The following is an 18,781-nucleotide window of genomic DNA, read 5'->3' on the forward strand; positions in this document are numbered from 1 at the left end:
GGATTATTGATGCAAACTCTGCTTGTAGAAAGGTAATCTCTGAATGTGTTGTGTGTTGACGTTTTCAAGGCAAAATTGGAGAACAGAAAATGGCTGACTTGCCAAAAGAAAGGATCATGCCGGATTTGCCTCCTTTTTCCAACACAGGTGTGGATTATTTTGGACCTGTTGATGTGAAGAAAGGTTGCAGTGTTGTTAAAAGATAGGGAGTTTTGTTTACCTGCATGACCAGTCGAGCAGTACACCTTGTACACATCCTACTCTCTGGATACAAATTCCTGCATAAATTGCAGTCGTCGTTTTATGTGCCGTCGTGGCCAAGTATTGCATTTAAGATCTGACAATGGCACAAATTTTATTGGAGCAGAGAGAGAGCTTAGAAATGCTTTAAAGAGTTTGGATCATGATAAAATTCAACGTACTAAACAGCTATAGGTCACACATCAAGGGAAGTGTTATAGAGCAGGTTGAACAAATGTCTGTGCAATATTTAAGTGAATATTATAGACATATAAAGGTTCTCAAAAAAATAAAGACCTTTTTATTTGAACTATCAACTAAGAATGTTCATTGCTTATTCTGTGACCAGAGCAGGTTCAGGAGGAGCAGACCAGGGTGATCGGAACCGTCAGATCTGTGCAGATGACCAGAAAAAACATCCTTACACTGATGCTGTCATCCATGAGACACAGAGACTGGCTAATAATGTCTCCATAGCCATTCCTCACAAAACACAATATCCAATTTTGCAACATTTTGTCTTTTCAGGTCGTTGGGTGTGTCTTGGAAAGAGTTTGGCAAAGATGGAATTATTCCTTTTTTATGTCTCTCCTCCAGCATTTTTGCTTCACTCCTCCACCTGGAGTCATACAGGATAAACTGGATCTGACACCAGACCACAATGACTTGTGGGCTGTCAGTTGCTAATGAGAAAGAGAGCTGGAGGAGGTACACCATTATTTAGTATGACTTTGTGGCTTTTCATAGGTTGTATCTCTGACCTAATGCTGCTCAATTCAACTCAAATTCAATTCAGTTTTATTTGTATAGTACCAAATCACAATACAATCATCTCAAGGCACTTTACAAAGAAACAAAAACAAAAGCCAACAGCAGCACTTTATGAGCAAGCAAGCAAATGAGATGGTTTCTTAATCAAGGCTAACAACTAGTGGTACTTTCCACAGTTTCACAAGATCTGTGATTGGCTGGCACAGGAGCTCATTCACACCTACTCAGGACATGAGAATCATGTCATTAATATGATTGATGATGATGTGACTGGCCAAGGTATTTCTGAAAGGAGGTGCCAACTCTTGGTTGATAGTTCCGCCCAAATGCAAACTCCTAAATATCTGCAACAATTTTAAACCAAGACATAATAGAAAGTTCTGCCTGGCAACTGCCTTTCATTTCAGCGAAGAGATCTTTGGACTCCCAGTTAGGGCAGCTGTCAGACGTCTGTATGATCATGTTGGAAGTTCTTTTCCAGTCCTCCCTATTTTGGGTCACCGTGTGCCTTCTCGTCTTCCTCTTTCTTCACTCCAACTTCAGCTCCCAAAAAAAGAGGACAGATCCTCCAGGACCCAAACCTCTTGCCCTGCTTGGTAACCTGCTTCATGTGGATTTCAAGAGACTCGACAGTTCGCTTTTTGATGTGAGAAATGTGTTGTCTACAAAAAATGTCATCCTTCCATTGCTCTAATAGGAATGTATTGGTTTTTTTGAGTATATAAGTTACATATACAAACGTGTTCATTATGATTCAGTAAACCTTTTATCTAGTACTGTGACTCTCACTTTTACCTGCCTCTGTGTTTTTAGCTGTCCAAGAAATATGGACCAGTGTTTACAGTCCACTTTGGACTTAAGAAGGTGTTGGTCCTGGCAGGATACAGAACCGTCAAGCAGGCTCTGATCAACCATGCCAAAGAGTTTGGAGACAGAGAGGTCACACCCATTTTTCATGATTTCACCAAAGAACATGGTAAAAAAATGTTTTGGGAGTTTTCTTTTACCTGTTTTCGTGCTCATTAAAGCAGTTCGCCCACTTTTGTTTCCAGGCATATTATTTTCCAATGGTGACCTGTGGAAAGAAATGAGACGTTTTGCTCTAACGACACTGAGAAATTTTGGGATGGGCAAGAAGTTAAGTGAAGGGAAAATCATTGAGGAATGTCACTACCTGATTGAAGAATTTGAAAAACAAGAAGGTAACAGAAAGTACTACAGAGATTTCTATACATATCAGCACCCAGTTTAACATTTGAGGTATTTACCCAAATTAAACAGTATATGGCAAAATAATTATACATTATTCTAATACATTCAAACTTTTGTAAAACTTCAATTCCAGGATTTGTCACTAATTGATTACAATAACTACAGTAATTGAAAAAACTTAGTAACACTCCAAACAAGCCACTGTCATCAGCCCTTGACACAAACGCAGCCAGCTTTGAACACATTTCTTAACTATTTAATTAACTCATGTACAGTTTGTGTCTAACTCATGTCCACTACTCTGTTTCTTTCAGGTAAAGCCTTCGACAACACCAAGACAATTGATTACGCAGTTTCAAACATAATATCAGCGATCATGTTTGGAAAGTGGTTTGAATACAAAGACCCTGCATTTCAAAGTATGTTGAAAAGAAACCGTGAAATTGTCCATCTGGCTGGATCAACTTCCATCCTGGTACTATAAACATCAGATGATTATATAAAAACAATTTACATTGCTCTGTATTAAGAACTTGGTAACTGATGGCTTGTGAAATTAAATATACTGCTGTGATAGTCCATTAAATAGTGAATCTTTATTTTAAAGAGCCTAAGTGACAAAACATTACTGAAATAATAGCTTCATAGAGTTGATGTGTAGATGTTTACAATTTGCTCTAACATTTAATATAATATTTAAGTACAAGTACCAGGAATTCATTCAGTGCTGTGGTTAGCACTGACACCTCACAGCAATAAGGTTTCAATCCTATTCGAGCCCAGGAATTATCTGTGTGGACTTTGTTTTTTCCAGGTCTGTGTGTTTCATCTGGGTGCTCTGGCTTCCTAACAGAATCCAAAGCCATGCAGAATGGGTTTAGGGTGACTCTGAATCACTGTGTTAGGGTTTGATTTTTGTGACGTCCGGTATTGGACTTTTATTTTGGTTTATAAGGTAGGTAGCTTTATGTTGATTAGTTAGGATTGGCAGGACACTTGGGTCCTCGCTTCATCCTTCAGTCACCTCCACATAACACTGTGGGTGTGAGTGTTTGTCTGTCTCCTCGTCAACACTGGAATAGACTAGTGATCCGTCTAGGGCAAGGGTCGGCAACCTTAAACACTCAAAGAGCCATTTGGACCCATTTTCCACAGAAAAGAAAACACCGCGAGCCGCAAAACCCTTTTGAAATCTAAAATAAAATAACACAGGATAAAACGTTTCTTGCCTTTATTCTATGTCTTTTAAATATTCTCCGTCTGTGAACGGTTTCCCGAGCCTGGACATTTCATGAGCGGCCACAAAACTAGCGGATGTGGTTGAATTTGCAGACTTCATCCACTTCTTACATTTGTTTTGCTCATATCAACCTTCCTCATCAGTTCTGAAACGGCTTTTTTCTCTCATCTCCATCGGGATATTTTTGAGCAAAGGCTGTGTGTTTATTCTGGAAATGTCTTGCAACATTAGACTTTTTGTTGTTTGCCAGTTTCTCATCACATATTAAGCAGACTGGTAAACCAGTCTCGTCAGCGGTGAAAGCAAATGAATGTGCCCACGTAGCATTAAACGTTGTTTTCTTCAGACACTTTTCTTTTCTTAGAGTTCTCCATAGTTGGTTTACCTGGGGTCTAAAAATGACAGAGATCGCGCGCAGGCAGCTGTCGCACATTGGCGGTTGTGACGAATATTAAGAGCGAATTTTTTTATCATGTTTTATTTAGATTTTACAAGATCACCATAATTTTCTAATTTGGAATTACATTTTAAAAACTAACTAATCTAAAACAAATTTTATTAAATACTCGTTGTTTATTTTCCAAGGCCGTAGGGAGCCGCAGCAGAGAGACAAAAGAGCCGCGGGTTTCCGACCCCTGGTCTAGGGTGTAGCCCGCCACCTCTTGCCCAGTGTGAGCTGCGAGTTCATGACTCTCACAAATGAATTTCACAATGAATTTTACAATTTGTTTTGTATTTTGCGTTATTACAGATCTACAACCTGTTTCCTTGGCTGGGCCCTTGTATTAAAAACTGGAGGCATTTGATAAAGTTTATGAAGGACTACGAAGTGCAAGTTAAAGGCATAATAGAGGATCTGAAACAAACTCAGAACCCTGAGTTGTGCAGATGCTTTGTTGATGCGTTCCTGACCCATAAGCAAAATCTGGAGGTAAGGTTTTAGAACTCCAGTGAATCCACTCATAGACTGAAATTACCAATAAGTCAAACAATCATTATCTGTTTTCTGTGTGATTCAATAGGAGTCTGGCATCAAGAATTTACACTACAATGATGACAACCTGCTCTACAGTGTGATGGATTTAATGTTGGCTGGATCTGAGACCACAGGAACTACAATTCAGTGGTGTCTACTTTTCATGGCCAAGTACCCTCATATTCAAGGTGCCAAAAACATGGCAGAATGGTCATCTCAGATAACATGAAATCTGAGTTACATGTTTATCAGATTAAAGTCTTATTTCTGTGCCATCAGATAAAGTTCAGGAGGAGCTGGACAGGGTAGTTGGAAGCCGTCAGGTCCAAGTAGAGGACAGGAGGAACCTCCCGTACACTGACGCTGTCATCCATGAGACACAGAGAATGGCCAACATTGGCCCCATGGCCATTCCGCACAAAACCAACCAAGATGTCATGTTCCAAGGATATTTCATCAAAAAAGTCAGAGGACTGTTGGATATGTTCGTCCTTGTGAACAGTTCATTCTAAAACGTATAAGTTATAGTTTTCTTCTTTTGCATACAGGGGACGACAGTGTTTCCTCTTCTCACTTCTGTACTGTATGATGAGAGCGAATGGAAGACCCCATACACTTTTAACCCTTCTCATTTCCTGGATAAAGAGGGCAGATTTATCAGGAGTGATGTCTTCATGGCCTTCTCTGCAGGTAGAACTTTTTTAGGCTTTTGCTCTTTTACTTTACAGATTTTACTGTTGCCCGCACACGACCCAGCTTGTGTCTTGCAGGTCGCAGGATGTGTATTGGAGAGAGTCTGGCCAGAATGGAGCTCTTCCTCTTCATCACGTCCCTCCTCCAGCGCTTTCGTTTCGCTCCTCCACCTGGAGTTTCAGAGGATGAACTGGATGTGACACCACTTGTGGGTTTCACCCTCACTCCTTTACCTCACAAACTGTGTGCTGTTAGTCGCCAGTGAGAACTGGGACCATTATTGTGGCTGAAAATAAGCTTCTCTGGTTGAGTCAAAACTTGTGTCTTCTGCAATAGTTCATTGTAATCTGATCTGCAGAACAGAGAGCAGTATGCTGGCCTGATTAGAAAACAGTTCACATGCTTCCCTAAATATTTTTGCCTTCACTCATGTTGACACGTTTACTTGTTTACTTTGATAAGTGCTTTTATTCATTATATAACTTCATGTTTGAAATGCACCAAACAAATTTCTCTTTATTTCACTGAAAATATGCACAATCTCAAATTTATGTAAACACCTGCTTCTTTGTAATAACACACAGTACACTATTAATGGTTACACCTTCATTTATTGTATTAAATATTACCAAAAATGACAGAAGCAGCTGATGTGATCGCAGTTTAGTTGTGTGTCGAACTACCGTGTTTGTGCGTCCTGCATCCATTCCTGTGTTTTCATGTTCATCTCGTGTTCATCCAAGACTGTGTGTTTTAGGATAAAACAGCACATTGTTAGCAAATACACTCAATGACAAAATTTTACAGTGACAGGAAACTGCAGAAGCAGCTGAGTTTTCTCGGTGTGTGAGTGAGAGACAGAGCCTTCCTTATTAAACAGCTGCACTTTCTCTCCTTAAATGTGAACTGAAAACTCTGTTTTCCTCCACATTGTGATTACTTCAACTGAAAACTGACACACTGTGCGGCGGGTTCAGTATTTGATGCTCTGGTTGACTTTCAGTTCGTAATCACCTGCAGAAAACCTCCAAGGTCTGTGCGTAAAAGCAGCGCGGACACGTTTGCGCCCAGGCTGACCCATCGAATCTGTACTGACGTGTTTGTGCGTCTGCGTCCGTTACTGTGTTTTCATGTTCACCCACAAATGATGTTTAAACCAAGTAAATAAGGTTTTAATAAAAATGGCCCAATATACATTTTGTATCTAGTTTGTCATTTCGGTTAATGTTGTAAAGGAAAAACAAACCAACAATATTTCCACATTTTATTCAATGTTTCGTTGACAGAAACAGGTTCCAACATGAGCTCTCACTTTATTCAAGACTGTGTTTCTTAGGAGAAAACAGCTCATTGTTCTAAAATATATTCAGTGACTGACGTTTACAAAGAGACAGATGCAGCCGATCTGATCGCAGTTTAGTTGTGTGTGTCTCCTGCTGTCACCGTCATCCGCAGTAAACAAAGTGTGTGTGTTCATGTTGTCGTTGAGGTGGTGAACACGGAGCTTAAAGTCCAGTTCGCTCGGCTCCTCGTCCGTCAGCACAGTGAGTGTTTCATCATATGACAGACTCAGTCTCCGCACAGTCTCTCTCTCTGAAGATGTTCGTGGCAGCAAAGCTCTCACAGAGCGAACACACCGTCCGCGCAGCGACTACAGGCTCTTGCTCTGCTGCTTGAAGACACGCTGCTTCTGGTGCTGCTTTCACACTTTGGTCTGTGTGCGGAAACAGTGGAGCCAATCGCGTTGGAGCAAGTCGCCGCCCCGTTCAGCTCGAAGGGAGACAGCACACACAGATCACTGCGTTGACGCTGCTACTCTGCTCTGTTGCTGTCGAAGATCCTCCTCAGCAGCGGATCGACGGAGATCACAAGGAGCCTCACTCCGTTGTAGTAAATGACGACAACATAGCGGTTAGGTTCTTCGTAGTCCGGCTGGAGGTGAAACCGGGAGAAGAAGCTCCAGAGAGTCCGCAGGGCAGCGATCGTTTTCCCGGTGACTTCACTACTCAGTGTGAGAATAGAGACAGTCTGTGTGTCGGAGATTTATTGTAAAAATCTTCGGTCTTAAGTTCAGGACCTTCTTGGCGCGATGCGATTGAAGTGCTGATACAAAATTAGATTGATTAGAGTTCTGAAGAACTCTTAGCCCAGTTTCTTCGTGCTCTCAGACAATTGATGTTTGGTCGGATGAGTTGTCATTGTTGACCAAAACTCACTCAAAGAAATGAAATGTTGTATTTAATTAAGTTAGTTATGTCAACCGGTCCCACAAAAGTTAGTTGAATAACTAGTAAAAACATGCAACTTATTAAGTTAGTGTAACTACACTTTATTAATTAAATGCTACCTCATGCAGATATGTTGAATTAACTTGATGCTATTATCTTCAATTTGTTTAAGGGATGTTGAATTAACCTGACACAGTTATGTTCAATTCATTAAACACAAACTACCTACATTAATGCTGTATGATTTTGTTGACTGTGCTTTGTATAAATGAACTACATTTGCTCTGTTTAATGCATTGGGTGGAATAAATACAACTCAAGTAACTTCACTGGACTTTAATAAAGAGTTCCAATCTAAAAGAGTACCAGGACATTAAACTTATATGACGTAAAATTAAACTAAGAAAAAAAAAAAAACCTTCCACACCGAACTGGTACCTAAATTAGGTAAATAAATATGTACAGAAAATTTACAAAATGATTAAAAAAAAGAAAAAACTAAAATCGCAAAAAAAATAAAATAAATTACAAATAATTGCTTTTCAAACTATGTAAACATTTTACTGAATTTGGGAAGTGAGTACCAAAGTGGGAAGTGCTGTTCCCTTGAATATAAAATTTTGTAAAGTGCATGTTATAGTTAAAACTGTAAATATCTTTCCCGGTTATAACCCTGTGGATCAAGAAGGCAAATGCAGAACCAAAACACGTCAACTTTGTAAAAGACCTACATGTGCAAAACAGTTATGTACTTTTAAAGTTATGTACTTTTTCAGTCCAAATTCAGTTCAAGAAGTGTTATATGCATTGTATATTTTAGGTGATATCCCCGCAGCCGGATACTGAAATCAGCAAATGTTTTTGAATTTTTGCAGGTTATGGTCCCAAAATGATTTGATATCAATCAATGTTGTCTCTAGGTTACAGTTTGCTTATACAGAAGCTGTCCAAAATCCAAATATGCTCCTTTTATGGTCTAGAATATCTGTGTACTACAGTACATAGGTAATATTACTCATGAAGTTTGTTTTTGAGGATTTTCACTTTAATGGACAGCTTTTTCCCATCCAGCTCCATCAGAACTTTCTGAAGAAACTCAAATGTATACTCGGGAATAATGTGTCTTAAAGTCGCTTTGGGAAGGTGATGCATAATATGGCAAGGCTGATTTCTAACTTGCTTCTAAGTGAGACTGAGTCTGTCATATGATGAAACACTCACTGTGCTGACGGACGAGGAGCCGAGCGAACTGGACTTTAAGCTCCGTGTTCACCACCTCAACGACAACATGAACACACACACTTTGTTTACTGCGGATGACGGTGACAGCAGGAGACACACACAACTAAACTGCGATCAGATCGGCTGCTTCTGTCTCTTTGTAAACTTCAGTCACTGAATATATTTTAGAACAATGAGCTGTTTTCTCCTAAGAAACACAGTCTTGAATAAAGTGAGAGCTCATGTTGGAACCTGTTTCTGTCAACGAAACACTGAATAAAATGTTGAAATATTGTTGGTTTGTTTTTCCTTTACAACATTAACCGAAATGACAAACTAGATAAAAAAATGTATATTGGGCCATTTTTATTAAAACCTTATTTACTTGGTTTAAACATCATTTGTGGGTGAACATGAAAACACAGTAACGGACGCAGACGCACAAACACGTCAGTACAGATTCGATGGGTCAGCCTGGGCGCAAACGTGTCCGCGCTGCTTTTACGCACAGACCTTGGAGGTTTTCTGCAGGTGATTACGAACTGAAAGTCAACCAGAGCATCAAATACTGAACCCGCCACACAGTGTGTCAGTTTTCAGTTGAAGTAATCACGATGTGGAGAAAAACAGAGTTTTCAGTTCACATTTAAGGAGAGAAAGTGCAGCTGTTTAATAAGGAAGGCTCTGTCTCTCACTCACACACCGAGAAAACTCAGCTGCTTCTGCAGTTTCCTGTCACTGTAAAATTTTGTCATTGAGTGTATTTGCTAACAATGTGCTGTTTTATCCTAAAACACACAGTCTTGGAAAAACATGACAACAAACTGACAGACTAGAAAGAAAACCTATAATATGACATTTGTATTCAGACTTTATTTACATGGTTCAAATCTCTAACGAGATGAACATGAAAACACAGGAATGGATGCAGGACGCACAAACACGGCAGTTCGACACACAACTAAACTGCGATCGCATCAGCTGCTTCTGTCATTTTTGGTCATATTTAATACAATAAATGAAGGTGTAACCATTAATAGTGTACTGTGTGTTATTACAAAGAAGCAGGTGTTTACATAAATTTGAGATTGTGCATATTTTCTGTGAAGAGAAATTTGTTTGGTGCATTTCAAACATGAAGTTATATAATGAATAAAAGCACTTATCAAAGTAAACAAGTAAACGTGTCAACATGAGTGAAGGCAAAAATATTTAGGGAAGCATGTGAACTGTTTTCTAATCAGGCCAGCATACTGCTCTCTGTTCTGCAGATCAGATTACAATGAACTATTGCAGAAGACACAAGTTTTGACTCAACCAGAGAAGCTTATTTTCAGCCACAATAATGGTCCCAGTTCTCACTGGCGACTAACAGCACACAGTTTGTGAGGTAAAGGAGTGAGGGTGAAACCCACAAGTGGTGTCACATCCAGTTCATCCTCTGAAACTCCAGGTGGAGGAGCGAAACGAAAGCGCTGGAGGAGGGACGTGATGAAGAGGAAGAGCTCCATTCTGGCCAGACTCTCTCCAATACACATCCTGCGACCTGCAAGACACAAGCTGGGTCGTGTGCGGGCAACAGTAAAATCTGTAAAGTAAAAGAGCAAAAGCCTAAAAAAGTTCTACCTGCAGAGAAGGCCATGAAGACATCACTCCTGATAAATCTGCCCTCTTTATCCAGGAAATGAGAAGGGTTAAAAGTGTATGGGGTCTTCCATTCGCTCTCATCATACAGTACAGAAGTGAGAAGAGGAAACACTGTCGTCCCCTGTATGCAAAAGAAGAAAACTATAACTTATACGTTTTAGAATGAACTGTTTACAAGGACGAACATATCCAACAGTCCTCTGACTTTTTTGATGAAGTATCCTTGGAACATGACATCTTGGTTGGTTTTGTGCGGAATGGCCATGGGGCCAATGTTGGCCATTCTCTGTGTCTCATGGATGACAGCGTCAGTGTACGGGAGGTTCCTCCTGTCCTCTACTTGGACCTGACGGCTTCCAACTACCCTGTCCAGCTCCTCCTGAACTTTATCTGATGGCACAGAAATAAGACTTTAATCTGATAAACATGTAACTCAGATTTCATGTTATCTGAGATGACCATTCTGCCATGTTTTTGGCACCTTGAATATGAGGGTACTTGGCCATGAAAAGTAGACACCACTGAATTGTAGTTCCTGTGGTCTCAGATCCAGCCAACATTAAATCCATCACACTGTAGAGCAGGTTGTCATCATTGTAGTGTAAATTCTTGATGCCAGACTCCTATTGAATCACACAGAAAACAGATAATGATTGTTTGACTTATGGGTAATTTCAGTCTATGAGTGGATTCACTGGAGTTCTAAAACCTTACCTCCAGATTTTGCTTATGGGTCAGGAACGCATCAACAAAGCATCTGCACAACTCAGGGTTCTGAGTTTGCTTCAGATCCGCTATTATGCCTTTAACTTGCACTTCGTAGTCCTCCAAAAACTCCATCAAACGCCTCCAGTTTTTAATACAAGGGCCCAGCCAAGGAAACAGGTTGCAGATCTGTAATAACGCAAAATACAAAACAAATTGTAAAATTCATTCTGAAATTTATTTGTGAGAGTCATGAACTCGCAGCTCACACTGGGCAAGAGGTGGCGGGCTACACCCTAGACCAGGGGTCGGAAACCCGCGGCTCTTTTGTCTCTCTGCTGCGGCTCCCTACGGCCTTGGAAAATAAAAAACGAGTATTTAATTAAAATGTATTTTAGTTTAGTTAGTTTTTAAAATGTAATTCCAAATTAGAAAATTATGGTGATCTTGTAAAATCTAAATAAAACATGATAAAAAAATTCGCTCTTAATATTCGTCACAACCGCCAATGTGCGACAGCTGCCTGCGCGCGATCTCTGTCATTTTTAGACCCCAGGTAAACCAACTATGGAGAACTCTAAGAAAAGAAAAGTGTCTGAAGAAAACAACGTTTAATGCTACGTGGGCACATTCATTTGCTTTCACCGCTGACGAGACTGGTTTACCAGTCTGCTTAATATGTGATGAGAAACTGGCAAACAACAAAAAGTCTAATGTTGCAAGACATTTCCAGAATAAACACACAGCCTTTGCTCAAAAATATCCCGATGGAGATGAGAGAAAAAAGCCGTTTCAGAACTGATGAGGAAGGTTGATATGAGCAAAAAAAAAATGTAAGAAGTGGATGAAGTCTGCAAATTCAACCACATCCGCTAGTTTTGTGGCCGCTCATGAAATGTCCAGGCTCGGGAAACCGTTCACAGACGGAGAATATTTAAAAGACATAGAATAAAGGCAAGAAACGTTTTATCCTGTGTTATTTTATTTTAGATTTCAAAAGGGTTTTGCGGCTCGCGGTGTTTTCTTTTCTGTGGAAAATGGGTCCAAATGGCTCTTTGAGTGTTTAAGGTTGCCGACCCTTGCCCTAGACGGATCACTAGTCTATTCCAGTGTTGACGAGGAGACAGACAAACACTCACACCCACAGTGTTATGTGGAGGTGACTGAAGGATGAAGCGAGGACCCAAGTGTCCTGCCAATCCTAACTAATCAACATAAAGCTACCTACCTTATAAACCAAAATAAAAGTCCAATACCGGACGTCACAAAAATCAAACCCTAACACAGTGATTCAGAGTCACCCTAAACCCATTCTGCATGGCTTTGGATTCTGTTAGGAAGCCAGAGCACCCAGATGAAACACACAGACCTGGAAAAAACAAAGTCCACACAGATAATTCCTGGGCTCGAATAGGATTGAAACCTTATTGCTGTGAGGTGTCAGTGCTAACCACAGCACTGAATGAATTCCTGGTACTTGTACTTAAATATTATATTAAATGTTAGAGCAAATTGTAAACATCTACACATCAACTCTATGAAGCTATTATTTCAGTAATGTTTTGTCACTTAGGCTCTTTAAAATAAAGATTCACTATTTAATGGACTATCACAGCAGTATATTTAATTTCACAAGCCATCAGTTACCAAGTTCTTAATACAGAGCAATGTAAATTGTTTTTATATAATCATCTGATGTTTATAGTACCAGGATGGAAGTTGATCCAGTCAGATGGATGGATTCACGGTTTCTTTTCAACATAGTTTGAAATGCAGGGTCTTTGTATTCAAACCGCTTTCCAAACATGATCGCTGATATTATGTTTGAAACTGCGTAATCAATTGTCTTGGTGTTGTCGAAGGCTTTACCTGAGAGAAACAGAGTAGTGGACATGAGTTAGACACAAACTGTACATGAGTTAATTAAATAGTTAAGAAATGTGTTCAAAGCTGGCTGCGTTTGTGTCAAGGGCTGATGACAGTGGCTTGTTTGGAGTGTTACTAAGTTTTTTCAATTACTGTAGTTATTGTAATCAATTAGTGACAAATCCTAGAATTGAAGTTTTACAAAAGTTTGAATGTATTAGAATAATGTATAATTATTTTGCCATATACTGTTTAATTTGGGTAAATACCTCAAATGTTAAACTGGGTGCTGATATGTATAGAAATCTCTGTAGTACTTTCTGTTACCTTCTTGTTTTTCAAATTCTTCAATCAGGTAGTGACATTCCTCAATGATTTTCCCTTCACTTAACTTCTTGCCCATCCCAAAATTTCTCAGTGTCGTTAGAGCAAAACGTCTCATTTCTTTCCACAGGTCACCATTGGAAAATAATATGCCTGGAAACAAAAGTGGGCGAACTGCTTTAATGAGCACGAAAACAGGTAAAAGAAAACTCCCAAAACATTTTCTTACCATGTTCTTTGCTGAAATCATGAAAAATGGGTGTGACCTCTCTGTCTCCAAACTCTTTGGCATGGTTGATCAGAGCCTGCTTGACGGTTCTGTATCCTGCCAGGACCAACACCTTCTTAAGTCCAAAGTGGACTGTGAACACTGGCCCATATTTCTTGGACAGCTAAAAACACAGAGGCAGGTAAAAGTGAGAGTCACAGTACTAGATAAAAGGTTTACTGAATCATAATGAACATGTTTGTGTATGTAACTTATATACTCAAAAAAACCAATACATTCCTATTAGAGCAATGGAAGGATGACATTTTTTGTAGACAACACATTTCTCACATCAAAAAGCGAACTGTCGAGTCTCTTGAAATCCACATGAAGCAGGTTACCAAGCAGGGCAAGAGGTTTGGGTCCTGGAGGATCTGTCCTCTTTTTTTGGGAGCTGAAGTTGGAGTGAAGAAAGAGGAAGACGAGAAGGCACACGGTGACCCAAAATAGGGAGGACTGGAAAAGAACTTCCAACATGATCATACAGACGTCTGACAGCTGCCCTAACTGGGAGTCCAAAGATCTCTTCGCTGAAATGAAAGGCAGTTGCCAGGCAGAACTTTCTATTATGTCTTGGTTTAAAATTGTTGCAGATATTTAGGAGTTTGCATTTGGGCGGAACTATCAACCAAGAGTTGGCACCTCCTTTCAGAAATACCTTGGCCAGTCACATCATCATCAATCATATTAATGACATGATTGTCATGTCCTGAGTAGGTGTGAATGAGCTCCTGTGCCAGCCAATCACAGATCTTGTGAAACTGTGGAAAGTACCACTAGTTGTTAGCCTTGATTAAGAAACCATCTCATTTTCATTACTTTCTCAACAAAACATTTTCTGAAATTTTATATTTGTCTTGTGTGGAATGTCACAAAAACTGGACCCTTTGCACATCAGCCTTACCAACTGTATCCACCCACTGAAAGACATCTACACATCTATTGTTAATGTAAGCAGAATGATGGTTCTTTTATTTAATACAAGTCCTGGATAAACTGGGCAGTTTATTCAGTGACTCAACAAATTGCCGCCTATGCAAAAACCTAAATAGCCTTCGAGTTAGGAAACTAATGTCAACCACTGCAGCAGTTCTAAACATTTTGGTTATGAATTCATCTTTACTTTCCAATGTAGTCTCCTGAGTATCCTCTTTTACAACTCTGTTATGTTTCAGCCAGATTTGGTCAGGAGCAAATTTTATGTGATTTACTCACGGCTCATAAGGGATTTGTTAGGTTTTGTTTTTTTCTTTGTAAAGTGCCTTGAGATGATTGTATTGTGATTTGCTACTATACAAATAAAACTGAATTGAATTTGAGTTGAATTGAGCAGCATTAGGTTAGAGATACAACCTATGAAAAGCCACAAAGTCATACTAAATAATGGTGTACCTCCTCCAGCTCTCTTTCTCATTAGCAACTGACAGCCCACAAGTCATTGTGGTCTGGTGTCAGATCCAGTTTATCCTGTATGACTCCAGATGGAGAAGTGAAGCAAAAATGCTGAAGGAGAGACATAAAAAAGGAATAATTCCATCTTTGCCAAACTCTTTCCAAGACACACCCAACGTCCTGAAAAGACAAAATGTTGCAAAATTGGATATGTCTGAACAAATGCAAACTACATTACTTTACGGACTGAAAAACCAACAAAGACTTTATACCTGAGAGGGGTTGAAAGTGTGTGGTGTTTCCGTGTTCGCTGTCATCATACAGGACAGAAGTAAAAAAAGGAAACTCAGTAGTCCCCTGTGGGCCCTGAAACGGGACATCTCTGGTGGTTTCGTGAGGAATGGCTATGGAGACATTATTAGCCAGTCTCTGTGTCTCATGGATGACAGCATCAGTGTAAGGATGTTTTTTCTGGTCATCTACACAGACCTGACGGTTCCGATCACCCTGGTCTGCTCCTCCTGAACCTGCTCTGGTCACAGAATAAGCAATGAACATTCTTAGTTGATAGTTCAAATAAAAAGGTCTTTATTTTTTTGAGAACCTTTACATGTCTATAATATTCACTTAAATATTGCACAGACATTTGTTCAACCTGCTCTATAACACTTCCCTTGATGTGTGACCTATAGCTGTTTAGTACGTTGAATTTTATCATGATCCAAACTCTTTAAAGCATTTCTAAGCTCTCTCTCTGCTCCAATAAAATTTGTGCCATTGTCAGATCTTAAATGCAATACTTGGCCACGACGGCACATAAAACGACGACTGCAATTTATGCAGGAATTTGTATCCAGAGAGTAGGATGTGTACAAGGTGTACTGCTCGACTGGTCATGCAGGTAAACAAAACTCCATATCTTTTAACAACACTGCGACCTTTCTTCACATCAACAGGTCCAAAGTAATCCACACCTGTGTTGGAAAAAGGAGGCAAATCCGGCATGATCCTTTCTTTTGGCAAGTCAGCCATTTTCTGTTCTCCAATTTTGCCTTGAAAACGTTGACACACAACACATTCAGAGATTACCTTTCTACAAGCAGAGTTTGCATCAATAATCCAGTACCTCTTTCGTAATGTTGACAACATGTGATTTCTCCCTGCATGACCCAGTTGTTTATGAACATGTTTCATAATATGTTTGGATACATGATGTTCTTTCTGTCTAAGGTACATGATGTTCTCATTTCTGTTCATACTTCCCACTGGGAACACTAAACCAGTGTGTCTCATATGTTCAGAAACTGTGGCACTTATTAAAAGTGCCAATGTGAAACATCATTATGAGACACAACATAAAGATTATGACTTCATCTGATTTGACAGTCAGGTATTGATTACATGCAGATGTTGATAAAACTACTAGGCTACTTAAATATATATCACACTAACTAGTCAGACATTATGATCTTCTGGACCATTGCTTCAAGACATTTTCTCTAACTGGACCTCTTTACATTTTAGTTGAATACCCCTGCTCTAGAGGCATCATCAGCCAGATTCAATTTTGTACCAATATGTCTCCACTGTACAACGTCTGTTACATCCCTGATGAACGACACTCTACAAATGTATGAAACCTTTTGGCATCATTGGCAATATACTTCTATACAGTCTGGCTGTCTGTCCAAAACACTGACTTATCTAGATCCCATTGAAGTTAACTTCTTAAGCATCTTGTCAATTCTGACTGCTAAAACAGCAGCAGCAAGTTCAAGTCTTGGTATAGTTATCTGTTTCAAAGGAGTAACTCTGGATTTTCCAAGCATGAAGGAAAGTCTTACCATTTTATTTTCATCTTCCAGACGCAAGTAAGAAACAGTTTCATAACCACATTGACTTGCATTTGAAAAGTGATGCAGTTGAGCTGTCCTGATCGTTCCAAAATCCTTTGGCCTGATACATCTGTCAACTTTCACCATAGCTACCTTGTTGAGATCTTGCAGCCACTCAGACCATTGGCGTGAAAGGGTTTGTGGCATTTCATTATCCCATCCAATGTTTCTTTTGCACAATTCCTGTAACAGCAACTTGGAAGGAAGTATTAGTGGGGAAAGAAATCCCAAGGGATCATAAATAGAACCAACAACTGTCAAAACGCCTCGTCTTGTGTATGGTCTTTCACTTACAGCAATCTTGAACATGAATGCATCAGATTCCACACACCAGTGCAAGCCAAGCGCTCTTTCCACAGGCAGGTTGTCTTTTTCCAGATTGAGATCTTTCGTCGATTTTGACAGACGTTCTTCTGGAATATTTGCTAGCACTTAATGGCTATTACTTATCCATTTGGATAACTGAAATCCTCCTTTGGAACAAACTGTAGTTAAGTCTTTAACCATTTGAAGCGCCTCCTCTTCGGTGGGAACAGATATTAAACAATCATCTACATAAAAGCTATGCAGGATAGAATTCAAGACTTTATTTGGAAAGCAATCCTGGTGATCTTCGGCAAGTTTTCTCAAAGCAAAATTGCTGCAAGCTGGTGATTAAATAGCTCCAAACAAATGGACTTTCATTCTGTATTCTTTGAAGCTTTGCGTGGTATCACCGTTGGGCCACTATAAAAAACAAAGAAAATCCACATTCTTCTTTGATACTTTTACTTGGTGGAACATGGCCTGAATGTCTGCCATCAAAGTCACATGTTCTTGCCTAAATCTAGTCAAAACACCCAACAATGTGTTGGTAAGATTTGGGCCTTGTAGCAATTGTGAATTTAAGGACACTCCTTTGAAAACTGCACTGCAATCAAACACAACTCTAATGGTCTTCTTTTTAGGATGGTATACCCCATGATGTGGGATATACCACACTTTACTATCATCTCGAAGTAACTGATTTTGTGGTACTGCTTCAGCATACCCCTTATCGATAACATCAGCAAGAAAAGCAGTGTACTCTTCTTGAAACTCCTGGTTGCAACTGAACTTCCTTTTCAAGCTCTTTAAACGTTGTTCTGTAACGCACCTATTATTAGGCATGATGACATCAGTCTTTCTGAAGGGTAGGTCTATACAATAGTGACCATTTTCAATGCTAATTGACTGTTCCATTATCTTCATAAACCTCTGATCTTCTCTAGACATTTTGAAATCATCCTCTGAAGATTTCTCATCAAAATCATGATTGTACTGAGCAACCAATAGTTCTTCCAGCTTGGTAACAGAAATCCTATTAGCAGTGACTGATTGAAAGCCAATCTTCCGCCTGTCATCTGTTTCCTTCACAAAACTGTGTATGACCCACCCCAATATGGTCTTGACGGCATAGGGTCCATCACCTTCACTATTGATGATCTCCCATGGTTCCAAGAGCTTTGGAGCATTTGTGCCAATTAACAATTCAATTTCAGCATCCAGTTTGGGAATTTTTTCATTATCCAAATAGCTCCATTTTCATAAATCATCTGGATTAAGCACATTATCTTTCCTTACAGGTAGTGTTTTCTGAGCAAAGACTTCTGGCAAATCTATGAATTTACCCTCAGATAATCCTGAGATCTCCAGCCCAGTGAGCACAGTTGTGTTTACTACATTTTTGTGCCCCATTGTTCGAAGCAATATGCACTTCTTTGTCCCGGTCATCTTCAGCTTCCGCATAAGGCCTTCGGTGCAAAAAGTGGCAGTGCTCCCTGGATCCAAGAAAGCATATGTTGTTACTGCAAAATCTCCAAGCTTAGATTTTACTTGTACTGGCACAATGGACAAAGAACAATCCTGTTCTCTGGCCCCAATGTGAGCATAGATCTGCAAAGTAACAAGAGCATTACTCACTTGTTTCTCTTTAATGGGTTTACCGTTAGCTGAGATATGCAGTATAGTAGGGTGCTTCTGACTACACATACTACAAGTCTGACGATTCGTACAGTCTTTGCTAAGGTGTCCAAATTTCAAACATGCAAAGCAAATTCCACGATACTTCAAGAAGTCAATCTT

General features: G+C 39.6%; 2 protein-coding genes across 2 annotated transcripts; one reads left to right on the forward strand and one right to left on the reverse strand.

Annotated features, from left to right (window-relative positions):
- Window positions 1-1,297: 1,297 nt before the first annotated feature.
- Window positions 1,298-6,326, forward strand: LOC113140431 (cytochrome P450 2K1-like). The gene is made up of 9 exons (XM_026324220.1): window positions 1,298-1,657; window positions 1,825-1,987; window positions 2,064-2,213; window positions 2,538-2,698; window positions 4,215-4,394; window positions 4,486-4,627; window positions 4,719-4,903; window positions 4,988-5,129; window positions 5,210-6,326. Exons 1-9 carry the CDS (start codon window positions 1,466-1,468, stop codon window positions 5,395-5,397), a joined length of 1,503 nt encoding a protein of 500 aa, XP_026180005.1. The 5' UTR covers window positions 1,298-1,465; the 3' UTR covers window positions 5,398-6,326.
- Window positions 6,327-9,701: 3,375 nt separating this feature from the next.
- LOC113140429 (cytochrome P450 2K1-like) lies at window positions 9,702-14,041 on the reverse strand. The gene is made up of 9 exons (XM_026324219.2): window positions 13,683-14,041; window positions 13,353-13,515; window positions 13,127-13,276; window positions 12,642-12,802; window positions 10,943-11,122; window positions 10,710-10,851; window positions 10,434-10,618; window positions 10,208-10,349; window positions 9,702-10,127 (listed from the first exon to the last, which is right to left on the reverse strand). The coding sequence occupies exons 1-9, from the start codon at window positions 13,872-13,874 to the stop codon at window positions 9,940-9,942; spliced, it is 1,503 nt and encodes a 500-aa protein (XP_026180004.1). The 5' UTR covers window positions 13,875-14,041; the 3' UTR covers window positions 9,702-9,939.
- Between the last annotated feature and the right edge of the window lie 4,740 nt (window positions 14,042-18,781).

The sequence above is a fragment of the Mastacembelus armatus genome, chromosome 8, assembly GCF_900324485.2.
Source record: "Mastacembelus armatus chromosome 8, fMasArm1.2, whole genome shotgun sequence".
NCBI classification, from domain to species: Eukaryota; Metazoa; Chordata; class Actinopteri; order Synbranchiformes; family Mastacembelidae; genus Mastacembelus; species Mastacembelus armatus.

Bases quoted from the DNA above. Each gene is read 5' to 3' on its own strand.
- LOC113140431 (XM_026324220.1), top strand. From the start codon at position 1,466: ATGATCATGTTGGAAGTTCTTTTCCAGTCCTCCCTATTTTGGGTCACC. The intron at 4,395-4,485 runs GTAAGGTTTTAG...GTGATTCAATAG, and splicing joins CCCATAAGCAAAATCTGGAG to GAGTCTGGCATCAAGAATTT. The intron at 4,904-4,987 runs GTCAGAGGACTG...TTTTGCATACAG, and splicing joins AAGGATATTTCATCAAAAAA to GGGACGACAGTGTTTCCTCT.
- LOC113140429 (XM_026324219.2), bottom strand. From the start codon at position 13,874: ATGATCATGTTGGAAGTTCTTTTCCAGTCCTCCCTATTTTGGGTCACC. The intron at 13,277-13,352 runs GTAAGAAAATGT...TTTTGTTTCCAG, and splicing joins TGATTTCAGCAAAGAACATG to GCATATTATTTTCCAATGGT. The intron at 10,128-10,207 runs GTAGAACTTTTT...TGTGTCTTGCAG, and splicing joins CTTCATGGCCTTCTCTGCAG to GTCGCAGGATGTGTATTGGA.